The following is a 20,653-nucleotide window of genomic DNA, read 5'->3' on the forward strand; positions in this document are numbered from 1 at the left end:
GCATCCTTCAGCGATGGCCTAGCAGCTCTCATGGCAGCTTTTTGAAACGCATCGATCAAAAAAAGTTTGGGCAAAGCGTCTGATCATTTACAGCCTTTTGTATGTGAGAGAGATGTTTGGATCCATTCAAGCATTTTTCTATTAGAATTCTGGATGCTTAAATCCTCACTAATTATCACTCCCACCCTCCAGTGGTTTAAACTTGTGATTTGTAACAGATAAAAAGCTCCACATAAGGGAGCCCTACAATACATATTTAGCTGCGGAGTAATTAAGCTGTATTAGACTTCATTCATACCTGCCAGAGTGTAATACTGCACTGTTACACAGTGACGCTTTCAATTAATGAAAACGTCTAAACCAGCATACATCTGGGATCACTATGCAGGGTCTAGCTCGACTGTATTTGTCATGCGCTGTAAGCCAACACAATTACACAGACCTAACATAGTAATTGCTAAGTAGCAGCTCTTACAATGGTAGAAATGGAATTACCTCCACAGAAAGCACTAGTAGGTCTGGTGGGAAATGGAGGAAGAGGAGGAAAGGAGGGGGAAAAAAAGAAGAAAAAAGCACAACCTTTTACCGAACTGTAAATCACGCTTCACTTTTAAGAGGTGGGAAAATAAATAATGTCTGAAAGTGCAATGATTTCAGTGATTTAGGGGAGCTTTTGAGAAGCGTATTACTAGAGGTGACAGCTTGTGGGAGATAGGCAGGTTGTGTTAAGAGGAAAGGATAAGAGGCTATGACATTATGTCTGCAGGGTTAAGGTGTCAGAGTCAAAGCGTGAACCACTATTACTGGATCAATACTTCTCAGTTTTGCACTTATCTCTGGCCCGATGGTTAGCAGCAGCTTTTCTGGATATACACAGGGACTAAATGCCACTACAGAGAGACCTGCTTCATTTTTGTACAGCAGGAGAGGAACATTAGAGCAGGAAATGTTAAACATTTTCGGTTTTTTTTGTTTGTTTTTCTCTGCTGAAAGGGAGATTTCTGGGCTATTATTCCTCTTGACACTCAATAGAACCATAGCGTATTTTATTCCTTTTAATTTTGGATCGGTGTCAAGAAAAATAAAAAAGCAGGTTTTGTTTTATTACTAAACAGTGGGTTTTGTCAAGTCCTGCTGCTGAAATGTGTCCTCAGGGAAAGTCCATCCTTTATGCTTTAGGTATAAAAACACCAAAAAAATTGCACTCATGTCATGTCCGCTCTCGCACAGGAAAAAGAAACATTGTCACAGTCAGAAACAAGAAAAAGCATGTACTTTCAAGTCTTTCATTAAACTTCTGAAGCTTCCGAGTTAATCCTTGCTGTACATAGAACAAAAACTCAGCATTCAACAATTTAAAAAAGCCAAGAAAGAGAGAGGGGACGAGAGACACAGAAAGAGAGGGGGAGAGAGAGGGATGAGGGGGAGGGAGGGGAGGAGAGGAGGGGAGGGGGGGGAGAGACTGGCCTGATCGCTACATATTCATATTCCTATGCAGGCGTTATCACTTAAAAGGCTTTCTAATTACAACAACAAGACAAAAACTCCTTGGATTCCTTCCAGACCCGCTAAATGATAAAATAAGCTTGCACTCTCTCTCCTTCTTAATCTCTGCAAAGCACCTTGGAGCCTCATCTCCCAAATACAGGCGAATGAATGTGAAAATGCCATTTAGAGATGCAGGTGTGACATTTGATAAGAAACTTCTGGATTAAATATGTTCTGCTAATGAGGAACCCAGCTACCCCATCAGGGCAAACTATTGGTGGGATTGTGTGCGCGCTGATAACATTCCACACGCAAACATCCAAATTCATTATTAATAAACAGCCGCAGTCTCTCTATCACACAGAAAGTCTGGATCCTTCAGTGGAGAGACAGGGATGTTGCGTCTCATTAGGAGAGGCTAAGGAAAAGAAGGGGGAGGTACGGGTGGTGTATGTGGCGGGGTAGGGGTATCAACTGTTTTCATATTTAGCTGTTTGGGGGCTTTTTTGGGGAGGGGGAAGAGAGAGCGAGAGAGAGACGATTTCAAAGGATGTGTTAACGGTGCACTGAATGTTGGAACAAAAGGTTTGAAAGTTTCAGGGGATCTGGCAGTGAATGTAATACTCTGGCTATAGCTAATACGGAAAAGAGGGGATAGCAGGCTAAGCCATTGGTGCAGTAGACTGGGAAGTCCCTGGCCCCAGCTTGACATTTATAACGATTTGGAGAAGATTAAAGCCGTATTACTGCTGTAGTCCATAATGTGGCTTTGTAATGAGGTGTGAGTGCATTACCGTCCTGTGGAAGTTAGCCGCTGTTTCAGACCTTTGAAGGGAAAAGACACAGAGAGAGCGCTTTCAAAGATACTTGACTATATTGTGGCCATCACCAGTGAAAGGCTGTGAGGCTGGGAGTCGGAGTAAGAAAGGACTCCAGAGGCCTGCCAGTGGAAGCTGAGGCTGCCACCGTTGAAGACTTGTCAGTCTAAACCAGCTTAGTTCAGCCAGCCAGCAAAGTGTCTCAGACTGACAGGCAGCACTTTGTTATTCGGACCAGTAACTGGAGGTCCATGTCTGCCGCCTGGAAATATTTTATATTCAAACAGAAATTAGAAAATGGAATGTGTGTTATTTCAGGCACAGAATATGGCAGTGCAGTTTTTTTTTAAGGTGCGTACAAACTCAGAGAGAGAGAGAGAAAACAGCTTTAGTAATTCTGCCAGCATTCTGTTTTGACAATTATTATTTTTGGCCTGGTGGCTTTTTTTTACAGGACATAGTAAAAAGGACGGCGGTGCCAATTCTAAAGCCAGCCACCGAAAAAATGAATATTCTAAAAGGTGTTAAAAAATGCACGCGTTATCTGCAAAAATAAAAACACAGGTAATTCTGCGTTAGCGTGTGCAAATGAAGGTTGCAGGTGTCGTCCGTCCATTTAAACGCTCTTTATGATGTTAATTAGTTGTTAGCGTAATTTTCCAGCCTCCGCCATCAACCGTGAGAAGTTCAGAGACCTGCTGTTAACTGAGAGTCAATGCCATGGCACCGTTTCAAGAGCTCCCAAACAGGACGGCCAGCGATAACGAACAGGTGATGGGGCCTGATGCCTATGGCAGCAGGATATTGCAAAGACAATTGAATTTGTTGGGAGAAATGAATCTTCTGGACAGCATATCACATGTTAAAACAACACACATTGCATGCAATTTGCTTATGCAGGAGGGTGATAAAGTGTGCTTATTTAAAAGATAAACAAAGGGGGGATCTAGTGCAGTAAATTGTGCATGTGTGTTTATTCCCTATGAGTAACGCCAGAGGTTTATAGTCCCAGACACAGGCAGCCGTACTTTATGGTGTCTCTGTTTGTGTGATAGCAGTATTTATGATATTGGAATTTATGTTGTACTGTATTCGCACTGTCTGGCTGCTGCTGGTGGTCTGTATTTAAATGTACTTCAGTAGATTTGGCGTTTGTCCTGTATTTGAGTGAGCGCCTTTGAATGATGTCACTTCAACCAAGAGGTCAGATTCATTATTCCCTCGCAGGAATCCGGCCTCCCAAGGTTAAATTCAAACATTCCAAGTTTTTCTCGAGCATTGAAAGCCGTTGGAAAAGAGAGGAGTTTCATCTCCTCAGCCTCTGCTACAGCTAATCTTAACCCCTCGCAATAACATTTCCACTCCGCTTCCTCTGACTCCAGACATATTTGCTCTCCCTTGCTGCTTGTGTCCTGTTAAGATTTAAACAGCAAACATAAAATGCAGAAGATAACCTGCGAAAAGAAAAAAAAAAAGCTTTGGAGAGACTTGACTCCGAACATTATTTTAAAGACCAGATCTGAGAGCTCCGGCGCAGCAGTCGGGAGCGATTATCTGCTGTGATCCCTCTCCGATGCACCAAAGTCATTCATCTGCCGATCCTCCACCCCCCGCACACACACGCAGCCCTATGCAAAGGCAGACCCCTAATCATGTCGACACCGTGTGTCAGTGCCGTGGATGAGCAAGGCCTAGAGATGAGAACGGCTCTGTAAACATGGGCAGGCAGCAGGGAGCTTCGCTGCTCCCCCCACGCTGCTTGGAATAAGCAAAAGGGAAGATTTAGGGATTTTGCGGGGCCCAACTTTGTAGTATCAGCTCAGGGTCTTTCTCGACGTTTTTCCGGGGTGCTGCCTATGGGATATTGTTCTTAGCTTATGAAGTGCCGCCCGCCCGTTATAAGCTGTGTCTTTTGTCAATAGTATTACAATTTTGGAGCCGAATCTGCTCCTTCTTCTCTCGCTCTCTTTCCACTCCCTTGGATTTAACTCTTCAGTATCGGCCGTAGCCCACATATTGTCTATGTATTCTGTCATTGACCTTTGCTGTTGACCTCTAACATTCAGATAAACCAGCAGAATCTTTATGAGGAACTCTTATTATACTGCTGACGCCATTTTTCATTTGACCTCTATATTCATAGAAGTCAACTTTTTTTCCCACCACTGTCGATTATGAACTATCATGACAGAGTAGTAAATCTAGTGTGCATCAACTGTGCGTGTTCCATAAACAGGTTAATACAATTGGCTGCATCAAATGGGATGTATATTAACAACAGTCAACTGTGCTCTCTTCCCTGTCAGGATTCTATTATGGAGCATGCTCCCGCCCCTTGTTTTGATACAGCGGTAATTTAAAGACCGATCTTAATTGACTTATTTTTTCCGCATGTCTGTCGGAGCTTGTGCATGCACTGCAATAAGAGTCTTGTTTCTTTATTGGGCCACACACAATGTACTGAGTTCAATTTTACCATTCATAATGAATGCAGCCTCGCCATTCAAATGCAGCCATAAGCACACAGCAGATAAGAATTTAATTAAATGTAGATTAAAACCAAACAGGAAAACACACTGGCTGATAATTTTTTATCACGTCCCCTGGTCATATTTTTTTTCCTCATACTTTCGACTTGTTCTTCCTTGGGCTACATCTTTTCAGCTTGCCAAAAGTGGCGAAACACCTCACACATCTCACCGTGGCGCCGTGAGATTGTGTAAAATGCAAAACGAGGGGCGGTCACACGATTAATCAGAAATCCTCGTGTCTGGGGAGGATGGAGGCTGGCGGAGGATTGAGGTGGGGGGGGGGGGGGGGGGGGTGGCACAGGGGTGCAAGGAAGGAATTAGTTGCTTCATCCCAAATTTGCATCATATTCCAAAGGACAATCCCAGCACTGTAGGCAAGGGGAAACATATCTCGCTCTCTGCAGGAACAATTAAATATTTTCTACAATGCTGAATAAATGTCACCTTCAGTATCAAATTGTCCATACTTGCTAAACATGTTGTTACAGTGAGTGCCTCGAAAGCATGCCTCAGCAGAGAGAAGCCACGATTTTAGATGTGGACCACAGCCTCAGCTAACATACTGTAACACGCATTCAGGAGCTGTTCACCTCAGGCACTAATAGTGTGCTGAACTCCACTGGGGATACCAGTGAGCAAGAGACAACTGCAGTCTTGTCAGGGATTTCCCACTATTGAAACCTTACAGCCGGGTGCTCAGTTACATGTTAAGCATACATTGTTTTAAAAGATTTGTGCACTGCTTGAATTTATCCCCCTGTTGTACATCTTAATTATTGTGAAAACCAGCAGCCCTGGTGTTAATGGTAAAGTGCATTTTTTCAAGAAGAAATACGTTCATTTCCCACCATCTGGTGCACTTATTATGTAGCATATTTTACTCGCATCCAGCTTTTTCTAACACTTTCAGACAGCTGTTGGCTTAGACAGTTACCTGAATGACTTGAAAAATAAATTCTGTGCTTAATACGACAGCGTTTTTAATCAGGGGTGATGGTCTCATCTCCTGCAAGCATGTGTTCACGTTGGAAAAATCCAAACCTTGCACGACTGTAAATTAGAATTTGGGAGGATTTTATTGTGCTGGTGCTGCTGGTGCATTAGCAGAAAGGTTACAAGCATGGCCTCGGTGATGTGGCAGTGGACTTCAGGGCTAGTGCCATCCCTGCCACCTCCACAGCGGCCGACACCGCCATGCCGCTGCCTGCCTGGCTGTGCCCGCGCCCGCCTGCCCACCGCGCTGCTGCTGCATCTCAGTTCCACTCTATTACCCTCACGCAGGCGATTGGCCTTTTCTGTGGGGAAAAGAGCAATTTCCTGTCGCAGTCTGTTTGATCAAGTGCTAAACCCTTGTGATCAATAGAGAGACAGATGTCGGCTCCAGATGGCCGCGTGGTGATACCTGGGGCAGCGCGGGGGCTTGCCAGGACGACAGAATGGCAATGAGCAAGGGCAGCGGCTGTGCTCCCGATGCACCAGCCACCGAGACACAATGTGACAAACGCAATTAGGCCTTTTAGCTGCAGATTATTTATTTCTCTTGCAAACCGACAGAAAATTTAATTAGCACATACTTTAAGCATTATGTAGAATTACAGGGGTGCAGAGACAGAGGGCATGCTGGGATGTTGCAGCAGTGATTGGTGTGTGTGTGTCAAGAGAGTGTGTGTGTGTGTGTTTGTATTCTGTCTATTGCTGTGCTGTGAATACCCAATTAGCAGGCTTGTAAATAAGGCTCCCTTTGCAAATAAGAAATGCACATTTTAAGACATAAATCAGTGGGAATTCATAAAGAAAAAAACACATAACTTCATAAATTCCATTCCTCATGACCAGATCAATAAATGTTGAATTCCAAAATGGATGACAGGTGCATCTCTCTGGCTCTCTGTCCTTCTGGAGAGGAAAAAAATAACTGCCAGCACCAGAAGGCCAAAATAGACCTTTCCAAAGAGGAGAGACAGAGGAGGAGAGAGGCTCCCATTTTTTAAACGGCAAGCATTTGCATTAGGGCTGGCATCCACCATACACCCCCAAATACACACACACACACGCACACATACACCCACACACACACAGACCGGCCAGCCAGCCCATGTGGCGTAGGGCCGGAGCCATGTTGGAGGAACCACTGAGGCGCGTGGCGATGGCGCGCTGCTCTCCCAGGAAAACCGAGCTCGCCGCCGTTGGCCCCACGCCGTTCACCTGCTCCCGCCGAGGCATGATGGGTAGGGGGACATGGGCCACGGGGCCGCAGCTGGAGGGGAAGGAGGGGTAGGGTCTGCTGCGGTGTCCTGTCACGAGGGGTCTTCTGGTCCCATTAGCAGGGCTTGGTCAGGACGGGCCCCCAACCAGCCTGCCGCCGCAGCGGGGGCCGCAGTAAACACATGTCGACTGGCCACAACCAGGACACAGGCAGCACTACCCGCAGAGAAGGAGAGCTAATAGAGTGCTCAATGGGACAAACCTGTCCAAATAAAGAATAAAGCAGAGCGGAGCGGAGCCAGTCAGAGCTTTCCTTTAATAGTCTACTCCACTTTACTGTGGACAGGGAGGAGCTGACTGTGTGTGGCAGCTAATGAGGGAGAGGAGCTTTGTACTGTAGGAATGTGGCTGGTATTGTTTCAGACTGACAGCTCACAACGCTGAACTGTGTTACCTGCAATATAGACAGTGTTCCCACTAGTCATTTACTGTTCATGGGGGAAGATTTCATTTGTTTTTTCGAAAAAAAAAAAGTCAAAAAGAAAATTGTGAGTGTTAAAAAGCATCATAAAAACCGGTGATGTTTGAGGTGCAAGTTATTCTCCCCATAATTTAATGCATTCCATTAGAAAATAAATAAATCTGAAATTAAAAATACTCCGGCTCTGTCGCAAAAGTATAATGGAGCAAAAATAGCAGCTAATTCTTTTTTCTGCTCCTTCAAAATTACAACACCATTACCAGGCAAACATCCCCCTGCCAGCCAGTATCGTTGTCACCGTGCTGAAAAAGCTACAGAAATCTCCAGGGACTAGTCAGTCTTTTAATTTCAAAGTGAAACATTGAATTTTTAGTTAGTAAAACATTTGCTGAATCACATCGTTGCATCATTTTTCCCGACAGTTTCTTTTAATTGTATGTGTGTGTCTTCAAACAATTGCTAAATGTGTGTTGAATGACATTGTTCGATGCGCTGTGCTGCTTTTATGTCTTTGTTGCCTGTGAATGTATACAGTAGAGAGCGGCGTGTATGAGGCTCCCCTGGGAGGACTTTTTAATTTGTGGATTCTGACCCGCGTGCCATTCGCTCAAGGCCATCCATGAGCTCTCGGTACTGGCCATATCTGCAAAAACACTTGATACTAAAATTAGTCTGGACACTGTGGTGCAAAAAGAGAGAAATCTGGGGGAAGGTTTTGGGGTGTCAGGCAAGACAAGGCGAGTCAGGGCTCTGTAAACACATATTTACTCAACAACATTTATTTCCTTGGAAGAATACAAGATTTATTTTTCTGCTACATTTCTAGATGGTTTTTTTTGAGAAATGAAATATAAATCATGTTGTGAGAAAAAACATTCACACATGCTGGACTGCTGTCATTACACAAATGCAACAAAAACATACAAAAAGATTATTAAACGTAAAAATAATAGTAATGAAAAAAATACCCTGGAACATTTCATTAACACAACCTAATTTCCAGGCAAAGATCAAGTGAGAATGAGGTCAGACGAGAGACTCTTGATCCAAATGCATTTCTTGAGAGAGTAAAATCTTTAGCACCTACCTGCAAGGATGTATAGGCAGACTGGTGTATGTGCTGCCCTGCCATGTCTGAGGCGTCTCTGCATCATCACAGCTAAACATCCACCGGCTGCAGCTTGAGCATGAGAAGAGTGCCTCCTAGTGGCCGAGTTGAAACATGAGCGGAAGGAGGCAGCAGAGAGTGAAAGAGAGATAGAGAGGGAGAGAGTCAATCTGTGTCAGAGCCTTAGAGAAATAATAGTAGAGTCAGCTAATTCTAGTTTAGTGTACCGTCAATAATAGTAAGCTTGTTTGACCCTGTGAATGATGTTCCCGCTCGGGTCTAACTCAGCGTTTTCCTTTCTGCTGCTTGCTTTGCTCCGGCTCAGGATTGTGATGGCAGGTTTGACAGCCATGAGTCATCCTAATGTGTTCAACTCTGATGATCCAGAAACAGTCCAAATATTTACCAGTATTCATGAGGAGGATTTGTTTAGTGTTTGTCACAGCAACATCAGGTCTGCTGTCAGGTGCAGATACAGATATTATTCATCCGCGATCTGTGATTAATATTTTCACAAGATCTGGGGGAAGTTGACTGGAAGTTGTTTATTGTGTCATACTGTAATTCACTCCCCTCTGATGAAGCTTTGTTAAAGAAAAAGGAGCGGCGGCGAGCAGCTACTTGATATTCGTAGGTGCGTGCAGCTTGTTCCCATTTGACCAGGAGGAGTTGGAGCTGATTTGAAGACAAGAAGAGTAGAGGTCTTTAATTACAACCCTCTCTGTGGCTTCAGGCACCACTGGCCTCACTTCACAATTAAGACCAGCAGTTAGCACCGAGCCAATAGACAGAGATGGGAACTTTAAGGGGCCAAGGGGAAAAAAGAAGTCTCTACATCAATATCCAGCTTGAAAAAGGAACATTTTAGTTACTCATTGAATCTGGTATCACGTATTTGAATATTTCTTCTTTAAGCTGTATAAAAGGGGCATCAAGCACGTCCACATGAGTACACCTGCTGGATCTTGTTCTCAGGCTCCCCCATTTCTCAAACAGCACAGTGGTGCTTTATAATACATGACCCCATGATGCATTCAGATAATGCCAATGGGCCGCTGTTAGTGTTCCCAGAAGCCCCATTCAACCCCTCCCATAATATGTGGCTGCGGTGCAGTGGGACTGTACTCCAGTGCTGTAATGGCCTCTGCAACGGTAATGTGTTTGGACAGATGGGAGAGGCAAGTGCTGATGTGCTTAACTACGCATTTTACAGCTAAACTATTAAAGAGTTGTGCTGTTTACACACCAACATTTGAATACCTGTCTTCAGGCCAGTTTAATTATCCGGGCCCTTCTGTTATTTCTGCTGCTTTGTTGTCTCTCAGCTTTTGCACGAGGCATGAGAGATTTGTTTGCAGCTTCATTAAGATATGGTGGTGGTGGTAGCGGTTTGCAGGGAGCAAAAAAAAAATTCCTGCTCAAGTATCTCGTACTCTATTCTCCCAGCCTCCCCCATACGTACGCAGATACTGTACACATCCGTTTTCTTATAAAGTCATTTAAAGTGAGGAAATTAAAAAAATGCCCTGTGATGCCTGCACTTTGAAATCTCTCAGGGCTTTAGGCAAAGGGGAGGGCACACACGCCCCCAGTGCCTGCGATTCATCCTGAGACGTTTGATTAGTTTATGAGTACTTATAGAGGGGGAAAGGGTTTGCATTATAATTTTGTTTCATGAATTCCTTTATATGTTCATCTTCAACTGCATGTTCAAATAAACCACTAATCAAAGAGAAGAGAGGGAAGAGGGCATTTAGCCAGCAGAGCCATAGTCTCAGGGCCTCAGTGAGCTGGTGGATATGGTATTGAGAGACTGTAGGAAGCAGTGGTTTTTAATTATCTGGACTACGTACAGGATGCCGTTTTTGATTGTTTTAATGAGGCAGCTGGCCTATTGTCTCCCCTTAATTCCTCTATTGTTTTTAGAATATGTCATAGTTCTTTATTCTTTTATCAGGTGCTCTGCAGGAGGATTTAGACAATAGCCTTCATTCCAACTGCATTGGCCACTGCACAAAGGCAGCTCACACTGCAGACAGTTAGCAGGCAAACAAGTGCAAATCACAAGCTGCACTTTCCCCAGCCTTTTCCCCAGTTTGACGACTTAACGGTTTTGGTCTTTTGCTCTAACTCTTGACCCACACCCTCAGCCCCTTTCCCCATTCATGCTGATCATGCCATTGTCATAGGTGGCTCACCCATGGTTCTCTGATTTAAATCGCCTGTCATGAAAAGACTGTCGGGGGGGGGGGGACAGCCATGAAGAATATTCCTTCATGGAATATTGGTTTGTGTTTTGTTGCTTACCTGACGCCTCCATGGAGTCAGCTTTCAGAGCTTTACATCTCCATATGTACAGAAAAACGACATTTCTGCAGAACGGTCTGTATGCAGACGTCCGTACATACGTAAACTGTGCTTGTATTTGACTGTGTGTGGATGTTATGGCTGCACAGGTAATCACATATATGCATTTAATTTTCAATTTAGAATGCTGAAGGACCTATGTGAAATAAAGCTACACTGAGCATCGTGATGCATTTCAGACATCAGTTGGAATCAATAGGGATGATGTACTAAGTAAAAAGATAAACAAATGCCACAAATTGGAGAGAAACAGCAATGATTGCCAGTTGTAATTGTGATGACAATAAAAGTGTAGTTTAAACCATAATCCTGCAGCCTGAGCACATGTATCTTACCTCCCTGTCTTGGTTGAGTGAGTGACTGTAACGAGTGGAGTGCCGCCTCAGTGTTTTGTATAGCTCACTAAAACTGGGACATGCAGTCCTAAAACTCACTTCCAGCATTCTCACACACAGCAGATGGATCTGTAGCATTCTTGGCTGAAGGGATGCAATCTGAGCGCATATTCCGCTGTCAAAATGCAGTAAAACATTTTCATCAGACTCCACATAATCTGCTTCATTTCAGCTGAGGAGAGCATACAGTATCTTTGATTTGGATTGATCCAAAAAACACTGATTTGTATCTGAGCGTCAAGGCCTAGTTCATAATTCTCTTTGTACGCTGAGCGCGTCTGAACTAAGAGATCCTTGCAGAGGAGAAGAAACTTTTGTGGCTATGACTGCGATATATTCCACACCATTGTCAGTGGCAGTTTGTATCTACCTTGATGGTAACTTGGGCAGACAGTGGAGAGGAGTTTTGTTATTTTAATTAGGAGATAAAAATTCAAAGGGCCTCTCCAGGCAGTGTGTGGTATGACAGAATCAAAACGATGAAGTGGAGCGGCCTGAAGTGTGTGTCTCGTCACAGCAGATTGGCCGACAGATAGGCACTGCTCTTTAAAGTGGCGCTGACATGCACACGCTCATGCAGGCGCACACACACTCGGTGTGCACACAAATGGGACTTTGAAAGATAGCATATTTTAATACCATTTCACTCCTTTGACACGTTTGTGCTGGTCTAATTTTCAGTGCTTCACCAGGAGATAGGAAGGGCTAGAAAGGTTTTAATCAGGACAGTGATGTGAAATCTGAAATATTCAATTTTGAAATAAAAAAATGGGGCAATTCATTCTGGAAACTGAACAATGATTTACATTTAATGCATGCTGTTTTAGTGTAAAGACACGACGGCTCTGTTTGCATCCCAGTTTTCTATTTCGAATAAACAGACAGAAAAGTAGATTGTTTTCATACAGAGCCTCACTCGCACACCTTCACCATGTCTACAGGCTGCTTTTAAACCTGGTGATTCATAGGTTTTGTGTAAACATGAGTAATCAGTGTTTCACATGTGCGGGGGCTTTCTAACAGCGTCCCCCTGCCTTCACACCTCTCCTCAGGACTCTCTTTATTCCACATCAGCCAGGGCTCAAATCACATGTCCCCTCTCAGCCTGACACTCCGTCGGTATGTTTGCACATCTTTGAAAGCTAACAGCGTGCTTTAATTAATTGTCCAGCTTTCCTCAGAAACAATGTCCTAATTCTGCCATTTAGCGGGAGCGTATCATAGTTTGTTGTTATCTCCCCAGCCAGATTTCTGTAAATAGTCATATTAAAAACTTTAATCTCTTCAATGGAAAATGAAGTGCAGCTGAAAAGCCTGTCATGTGCTGAGATAAATATTATCTAAGCTAAAACCTTCACTCTCTCCCTCTACCCCCTCCTTCCTTCCTCCTGCCCCCTCCCCCTTTCTCTGACTTAATGAATATGTTCAGAAGATTTCAGAGGAATGCTTAATCCCAAAACACAACAATCTAATAATATGGAGGACCTGTCTCAGTGTTCTAGCTGACAACAGCACTCTAGGCTAGAGTTTACCCTGGCTGAGGTACGCTTTGCTTCTGGATATGAGCGCCAGCAGCCTAAAAAGCCATCTGAGTGACAGTAAAAAGAAGGACATTAGCTTTTAAAGGGAGTATTCAGCCAAATTACAAAACTGTATTTTACCAGGTTTTTAGATTTTCTGCCTCAGCGTCAACACAAGCAAACATTTTTGGTGCTCACTGCAATGAAGTGTGACATTTAAAAAGCAGCGTCTTTGCAGAAACTGTGTCCCTGTGGAAAACACAACAGAAGAAATCATCTCTATGAAAACCGTTAAGTCAGTTATCCAGAGTAGTGTTGGCACTGATTTTGGAAACACGTGTTGCTGTTGACATGTTTTAATGTAAAAATTCCATTCACAATTATTATATGTGGATGGCAGCAGAAACCTGAAAAAGAGTTTTGTTTTTGTTTTTTTAAATATATAATTTAGATGAACTATTTTTGGGGGTGTTTTATGTCAAAAAAGTATCAATCTTTTCTGTCATTCCTGGGTTGCTTTGTAGCTTTACACTTCCAGAAAATCACTTTTGCACTTTATGTTCTACCCATCACCCTGTTTGAACTCCACAGTTATGCAACACACCATTGAAATACTGAGTCTTTGAGAGGTACTGCATGCCATCTAGGTGCACACAAATATCATTTCTTCCGCTGCGTAATGGCATGACATTTAAGACTAGAATTACTCATGTGTACATGCAGCAAAGCTTTCTCCTCTCTCGCAGCAAGCATTTAAATGTCTCTTCTATCTCTGTTTTGTCCAGGTGGCCAACTGTGGTGCACTACCACCAAGAACATGATGGAGGGCGAGGAGCTGGTGGCGTTTGCGGTGGACTTTGACTCACGTCTGCAGGCGGTGAACCACATGTCTCTGAGTGAGGGCATGTACCCAGCCAGGCTGCTGGACAGCATCCAGCTCCTGCCACAGCAGGCCGCCATGGCTTCCATCCTGCCTACTGCCATCGTCAACAGTGAGTGTCCATGAACGCACCGACACCAGCACACGTACACGGAGCTGGAACGAGACGTGCTTTTGTTTAGACATGCACAATCACACACACACACACACACACACACACACACACACACACACACACATTCTCTTGTTCTTTTTCCTTTTCTGTCTCTCTCACACACACACCAGTCCACAGCCTGCACTCAGTCACCTGCTTAACAAGGAGCGTCGTCTCCGCCGGGCGTAGATTAACCCAGATGAGTCTCTGCACTGGAGATAAGAGCCATCGACCTTCAAGTTTTGGGTTCACATAAACACACTGAGGCTCGAACTAACGTGTTAATTGCAAAATACACGCCTCATGCAAATAGTGTGTTTGTTTACTTAGCGAGGGCTATCTGGGTTCAGCTCAACAGGGAAGCTTCTGTAAGCAGATGGTCCAGTGTTCTTGTTTGCCCTTGAGAAAGGGCACCAACCCAGTGGTAGCAACACAGCGATATGCTGCAGCTGAGGATTTGGTGGAAAAGCCTTTTAACGCAGGCTTTGAGAGTCAGAACTGTAGAAGTATAGAAGAGGAATGTGTGTGTGTGTGTATGTGTGCATATGTGCAAGCTCTTTATCTTTATACTTGTGCAACAATGTGAAAGTACTGTTTGTATCCTGATATCATGTCCCCTTTGTCGCCTTCTGTGTCCCTCCAGAGGACATCTTCCCATGCAAGGCATGTGGAATCTGGTTTCGGAGCGAGAGGAACCTGCAGGCCCATCTCATGTACTATTGCAGTGGGCGACAGAGGGAGCCAGAGACAGTCGTGGAGGAGAACGAAAACGGGCCCCACCAGACACCCAGTATTTGCCCCTTCCCACAGTGCAACAAGAGCTTCTCTGGAGCCAGGGCCCTGGAAATGCACTTGAGCACCTCACACAGTGGTGAGTGACAGTGTCATGAGCCCAGAATTGGGGAGAAATTAGATTTTTTACCTCAACAAATATCATTGTTTTTATTTTATGGCTCTTGCAGATGGCTACTTTCACTCGATTTTGAAAGAAAAATATGTTTTAGAAAAAAGGACAGAGTTTTAGACACATTTGGAGAAATGACTGTCATTTCTTTTGAGAAATATACATATCCTGCTGTCAGCTAGCATAGTTGACAGTTTATCCTTGAGCAAAAAAAATCTAGTGGATGGGAATAAGCCTGGCATAATGCATGAGCGTTTGATGGTTTCTACAGTTAACTCTAAAGGAGAAGTGGGAGGCGAGATTCTGAGCATTTCTCTCTTTTATCTCCTTCACAGGTGTCAAAATGGAAGAGAGCCTCCCTCCTGGCACCAGCTTGAAATGCACAATCTGTAACTACACGGCAGATTCTCTTATTACATTCCAGCATCACATCATGTCTCACCTGTCACAGGCGGCCTTCAGATGCAATCACTGCCATATCAGCTTCCAGAGCCACAGGGAACTCTTACAGCATCAGGACTTACATGGGCACGGCAGCAAACTTCACAGGGAAGGCGACGGCACCGAGCATTCCCCCAGGGGTCCTGAGGAAAGCCTCCAGCAGCAGCAGCAGCAGGCCCGCGCTGAGCTGGCCAACAGGAAGGATGCTCTGCTGGGAAGTCCCAAAGGGGCCCTCAACAAGGAGACCAGCACAGACGGAGAGGCTGACAAGGCTGAGAAGAAGCCCATGCTGTCTGTTCAGAAGGGAGAGGCCCACCCAGGCAGCAAAGCCAGTTTTTCTTACACTAGGATCAAGTCTGAGCCCTCCAGCCCCCGACTGGCCTCCTCCCCTGTGCAGCATAACATGCCTACATTTCCCATGGGCCCCTTCTTGTCTCAGTTTGCTTTCTCCCAAGACATTTCAGTAGTCCCGCAGGCTTCTGAGATTCTGGCTAAAATGTCAGAGCTAGTTCACCGGAGGCTGCGCCATGGAGGGAACAGCTACCCCCCTGTCATCTACAGTCCTCTTATGCCCAAAGGGGCAACCTGTTTTGAATGCAATATCACCTTCAGCAACCTGGACAACTATTTGGTCCACAAAAAGCACTATTGTAACAGCCGCTGGCAACACATGGCTAAGTCTCCCGACTTCTCCGCCCTGTCAGATAAGGTCCCTGAGGCGGTGAGCCCCAACAGTGGTCACAGTTCTGTTAGCATGTTGGCTGGCTGCCACCCCACAGAGGCTGACAGCCACCTCATGCAGTCTGCTTGCCTGAACTCCAATGTGTTGGACATGATCAATGCTGGGGCTAAAGGGCCTGATAAGGATCTAGCAGGACAGGTGAAGAAGGTCTCTACCCCGACTGGGGCTGAGGACAGGCTCAATGGCAAGCAGATGGAGGGGAAAAGCCCCAGTACAGGTTTGGTGGAAAGTGACAATGATCCTACCAAGACTACTTGTGAAGCCTGCAATATCACCTTCAGCCGCCATGAGACCTTCATGGTCCACAAGCAGTACTACTGTGCCACTCGTCACGACCCTCCCATGAAACGTATGTCCACCAACAAGGTGCCCTCCATGCAGAGAACCATGAGGACCCGCAAGCGCAGGAAGATGTATGAGATGTGTCTCCCTGATCAGGACCACCAGAGGCCCCCAATGAGTCAGCCGGGTTTTCTTGGGGTTCCACCTATGAACCCTTGTACATCCCAGGAAGCTGTAGAGAGTCTCGCAGACCGCTTCCACCCCCGCTGTGATATCTTCCCAGGTATGGTACCCAAACACCTGGAGGCCTCTCTGACTGTCACTAAACCTATTCTGGCTCCCAAATGCAATACTGTGGAGCCGCAGGAGCTGGATGCTCCCATTGATCTCAGCAAAAAATGTTCGCCAGTCCCTGACAAGACATGTAGCTCTCCCAAAAGACTTTTGGACTATCACGAATGTGCAGTGTGCAAGATAAGTTTTAACAAAGTGGAGAACTACCTGGCACACAAACAGAACTTTTGCCCTGCAACAGCCGCCGCCGCTGCTGCTGCTGCTGCTCAGCAACAACAACAACAGCCCCAGCAGCAGCCACAACACAACGAAGGCGGCAGCTTGGAGTCGACCATTTTCCCAGATGTGAAGAGTGAAGGCAATAACAACCCTGATGACGCCTACGATAAGAGCCCAGGCAAATGCGAGAAGAATGGCAACGGGAAGGTGATGGTGCAGAATGGAGGCATGTTTCCTCCTCACATGGGTCCTGTGCCGGGACTCAAGCCTTTCGCTGAGCCCCAGCTCATCCCATCAAAAGATGAGAACAAGAATATGTTTCTGCCCCACTGCCTTTATCCTGGAGCAATAAAGAAGGTGAAAGGTCCCGAGCAAATATCGCCGTATTTTGGGATAAAGCCAACCGATTATGTGACTGGGGGACCAGTGATGCAGGGAGAGGCCGGTGAACAAGAGCAGAGTGTTAACGGGGGAGGAGGAGGTCCTGGAGGAGGAGAGACAGGAACAACCAGAGAGCAGACCCCACAGCCGGCTGCTAATGGCTGCCCTCACCCTGGCAAGGAGCCTCTTCCCCTTCTGCCCAAAAACCGGGGCATGGTCATCGTCAACGGGGGGCACAAGCCAGAGGAGCGTTCAGGCACAGCCCCACCGCAGCAGGAGAACCAGCCCCAGCCAGACAGCCAACCCCCCAACCCTTCTCCCACGTGGGCCACCGAAAATCAGGCCGACTCCAACGAGAACATGTCACCTTCCTCCAAGTCCCCAAACGAGGAGGCGGCACCCACAGCCAATAAAGGCGTGAACGGCTCTGGAAGTGGCAAGTACTGCCGCCTCTGTGACATCCAGTTCAACAACCTGTCAAACTTTATTACCCATAAGAAGTTTTACTGTTCATCACATGCTGCAGAGCATGTAAAATAAGTTGAGAAGAATAAGACATCTTCTTCCTTTCCTTCCTACACCTTTTCCTCCCAACTTTTACTCCTTTTTTCTCCTTGGTTTTGGTACACTGTTGTGTCTGGAATAGTGCATCATGCAGTGCTAAACGCTGCTTGTGGACAATCAAGAGAAGCTTCTTCTTTCATCGTTTTAAGACTTAAAAATGCAAAACCATTGGTTAAAAAAAGAAAAGAAAAATGAATCAAGAATAATATTGGTGCCACTTTCACATTAATTTATTTTACAATCAGTATTAATAGGAGTAGTGATCTTAATTTAAATTCAAAATGAAATTTATATCAGAGTTGTTTGTAATGTTATTGTATAGTCATTCTTGTGTAGCACACATATTGTTTACACTGTAATGTAGGCTCAATGAAACAATAGACAATACAAAAATGAGATGCATTTTAGACACAAAAATAGCTACTGAGGCACTTGTGTATTCTTATTTGCTGTACCAGTTTCTGTATATGCCCAAAATGTCACTTGCAGATTGCTTCTAATGACTTGTTCGCCTTAATAATCACCATTTGGGGGTGATAAACAGGCACAACCCTGCATCTCACATTTTGGCATATACACATGGCTTTGCATACATATGTGGCTGTTTGTCCCTGTCTCTTTTCTTCAACTCAGATGTGGATGTTTTCATGAGGATGGCAGCATTCTTGTATAGTACTCGTATTTCTGTTTGATGATACACTTTGGTCTCCCTTTTTGAAATTTGCTCTCAATGCAATACTTTGTAAATGAGGGAACATTACTGAAAGCAGTATTATGAAATGGGGACTGTGCATATAATTATTTGTAACCCCATAGGGAAAAAAAGAAGTTGTACAAGAATTAAGTTTATTGCTGATGAACAAGATGGGTGGGAGGTCAGTGGGGATACTGATGTAAAATGATCATTCCAATGTCCTGATTATGGGAGAAAATGTTTCTTAAAACGTTGTTGCTATGCATGTATATGGATGGAATTAAATTCCAGATCTGTTGGAAATTTTTATTTTGATGTGGTGTCATAATTAAACTTAAATCCTCAGGATAAACCAATGCTCTCTGGTCTTTCTTTCACACTTTTCTGTACCTATCAAAACCATTCATGTTTGCCACGAGAATAGCAATGTTTGGTAACAAATAGGCTCAAAACTGCATAAAGATTTATTTACAAAAAGGTTTATCTGTTTCCAACTTATAAAAGTCACAAAACAGAGGTCCACATGGGGTTGTGACGCAACTCAACTGTAGCAGCTGAAGCTAGTGCAGCCCAGCAGGAAGAATGGAATTCTTTGTGGCTAAAACATGGAAGAATATTAAGACAGAACTAAATGAGATAATAAAGTATTGGGTTGAGCAGTGATGTGTGTGACCTTTACATTGATAAGGAATATTGTAATAATTTTTTCTGCACTGGCCAATCAGGTGAAGAGCCTGAAATAACAACTTGAAAGATAAGATGAATCTAAGACAGAAAATATTTCATCACACTGAATACCCTCCAGTTATCTGCAATTAAAAAGCTTCCAATGAGTTGTGCAAAAATATGTTCTGAAATTGACTTCCTGATGAACCTCAGCAGACATGTAGACAACCTCCACAGAGCGCTGCAGAGAAAGGTTAAAAAAAAAAGGTAACTTGAATTTTTTATTGAATACTTAAAACATATTCAACCATCCCTTTTCCATATCTGGGGTGTAGTTACATGTTGGCCGTGGGTCACTCGCTCTGCTGTTTGGCTTGTCGCTGGTTGACTAGCTTCCTCAGGTGCTGGCTGATGGCAGATGGCTTCTTGTAGATCATTCGCCGGTCTGCTCCTTTTATGTGAATGTGATTGGCTGATGGGTAGGATTCCTTCAGAAACCTCTTTTGAAGCTTAGCTACCATCTGGTGCAGGGGGAATATGATTTACCATGTTACCAGAGCATTGTTCAGTCACTGTACCAGACTTAACGATGCAGCATGAAGTTGTGCAGCTCCAGTAAACATACTCACTTGGTTTAGGTGTTCGGGCAGTTGTTCGTCAAAGGAGTCCCCAGTGAGCACGCTCACTGATGTCCTGCTGGAAAGGGGCTTAAACTTGGTGATATCCCTTTAAAAACAAACAAAAAAGATATTAACTTAGTGAAATAGTTCAATGTTTATACTGAATTTAACTTTCATTAAGAAAATAGTGGACAAAGAAGCTTTGTAAGTATATTTGTCATACCTTACTTGAGCTGCACTTTCATTCAGAAAGAAATGTTCATCTACAGCACTGCTTTGATGGGCAGGGTTACTCAGTAGGTATTTCTATCAGCAACAGAGACGGAGAGAACAGACCTAAAATGAATGATTAAACTTTACAAAACACTACTTACATGAACTTCAGAAACAACAGAAAACAAAAAGATCTGCACCATTACATAGCTTAAATAAATCAAAGCTCTCATATGACGACCGTGTAACATCTGACATGAAAACATGCATTCTAATCTACAGTCATCTGTTCTATAAATAATGTCTGGCAGGAAAAGCTTTAACCTTAAAATCGTAAATAGAAAATAAAATACATTTGATTCTCAGCTTCATCCAAATCAAGCAGAAGACACTGTTCTCCTCTGAGGCAGAATGAAAGTGTCTGATTTTACAGTCAAACACAGAGTGCCAGATCTAAACTGAGCTCTAACAGACCTCTGAGCTCTGCTCAAGTGTAGGGTGACATATTGCTCAGGGAGGTTAAAACAATATGTTCTCAGCTTCGGTTTGTTTAATGTCTCTGCTGACTTTATTTCCTCTTAATTTTAAATAGCAGAGGCTTAAAGTAGCCCACACATCAAGGTCATTTATTTCTATATGGAGTACTGTACCAATACTTTAAAAAACACAGACAAAAATCATCTCCA

General features: G+C 44.3%; 2 protein-coding genes and 1 long non-coding RNA gene across 5 annotated transcripts in view; 1 reads left to right on the plus strand and 2 right to left on the minus strand.

Annotated features, from left to right (window-relative positions):
* The window catches only part of zfpm2a (zinc finger protein, FOG family member 2a), a 126,199-nt gene extending 107,379 nt beyond the window's left edge, over positions 1-18,820 (plus strand). For both annotated transcript variants that reach the window (XM_022204215.2, XM_022204206.2), the window contains exons 6-8: positions 13,699-13,905; positions 14,591-14,818; positions 15,187-18,820. In XM_022204215.2, coding sequence (XP_022059907.1) covers positions 13,699-13,905; positions 14,591-14,818; positions 15,187-17,750 — 2,999 coding nt within the window. In that variant the 3' untranslated portion in view covers positions 17,751-18,820. The remainder of the gene's footprint in view (positions 1-13,698; positions 13,906-14,590; positions 14,819-15,186) is intronic.
* On the minus strand, positions 6,362-10,632 carry LOC127536456 (uncharacterized). The gene is made up of 2 exons (XR_007945447.1): positions 8,611-10,632; positions 6,362-7,304 (listed from the first exon to the last, which is right to left on the minus strand). It is a non-coding gene; the product is annotated as an uncharacterized LOC127536456 (long non-coding RNA).
* Positions 17,987-20,653, minus strand: part of si:dkey-122a22.2 (uncharacterized) — a 30,849-nt gene continuing 28,182 nt past the window's right edge. The window contains exons 9-12 of one of the 2 annotated variants that reach the window (XM_022204235.2): positions 19,978-20,060; positions 19,764-19,860; positions 19,474-19,655; positions 17,987-19,375 (exon numbers count right to left, since the gene is read on the minus strand). In XM_022204235.2, coding sequence (XP_022059927.1) covers positions 19,488-19,655; positions 19,764-19,860; positions 19,978-20,060 — 348 coding nt within the window. In that variant the 3' untranslated portion in view covers positions 17,987-19,375; positions 19,474-19,487. Of the gene's footprint in view, positions 19,656-19,763; positions 19,861-19,977; positions 20,061-20,653 lie in introns of both variants that reach the window. The other variant, XM_022204226.2, reaches the window with a different exon arrangement.

Source organism: Acanthochromis polyacanthus, chromosome 12 (assembly GCF_021347895.1).
Source record: "Acanthochromis polyacanthus isolate Apoly-LR-REF ecotype Palm Island chromosome 12, KAUST_Apoly_ChrSc, whole genome shotgun sequence".
Taxonomy (NCBI): Eukaryota; Metazoa; Chordata; class Actinopteri; family Pomacentridae; genus Acanthochromis; species Acanthochromis polyacanthus.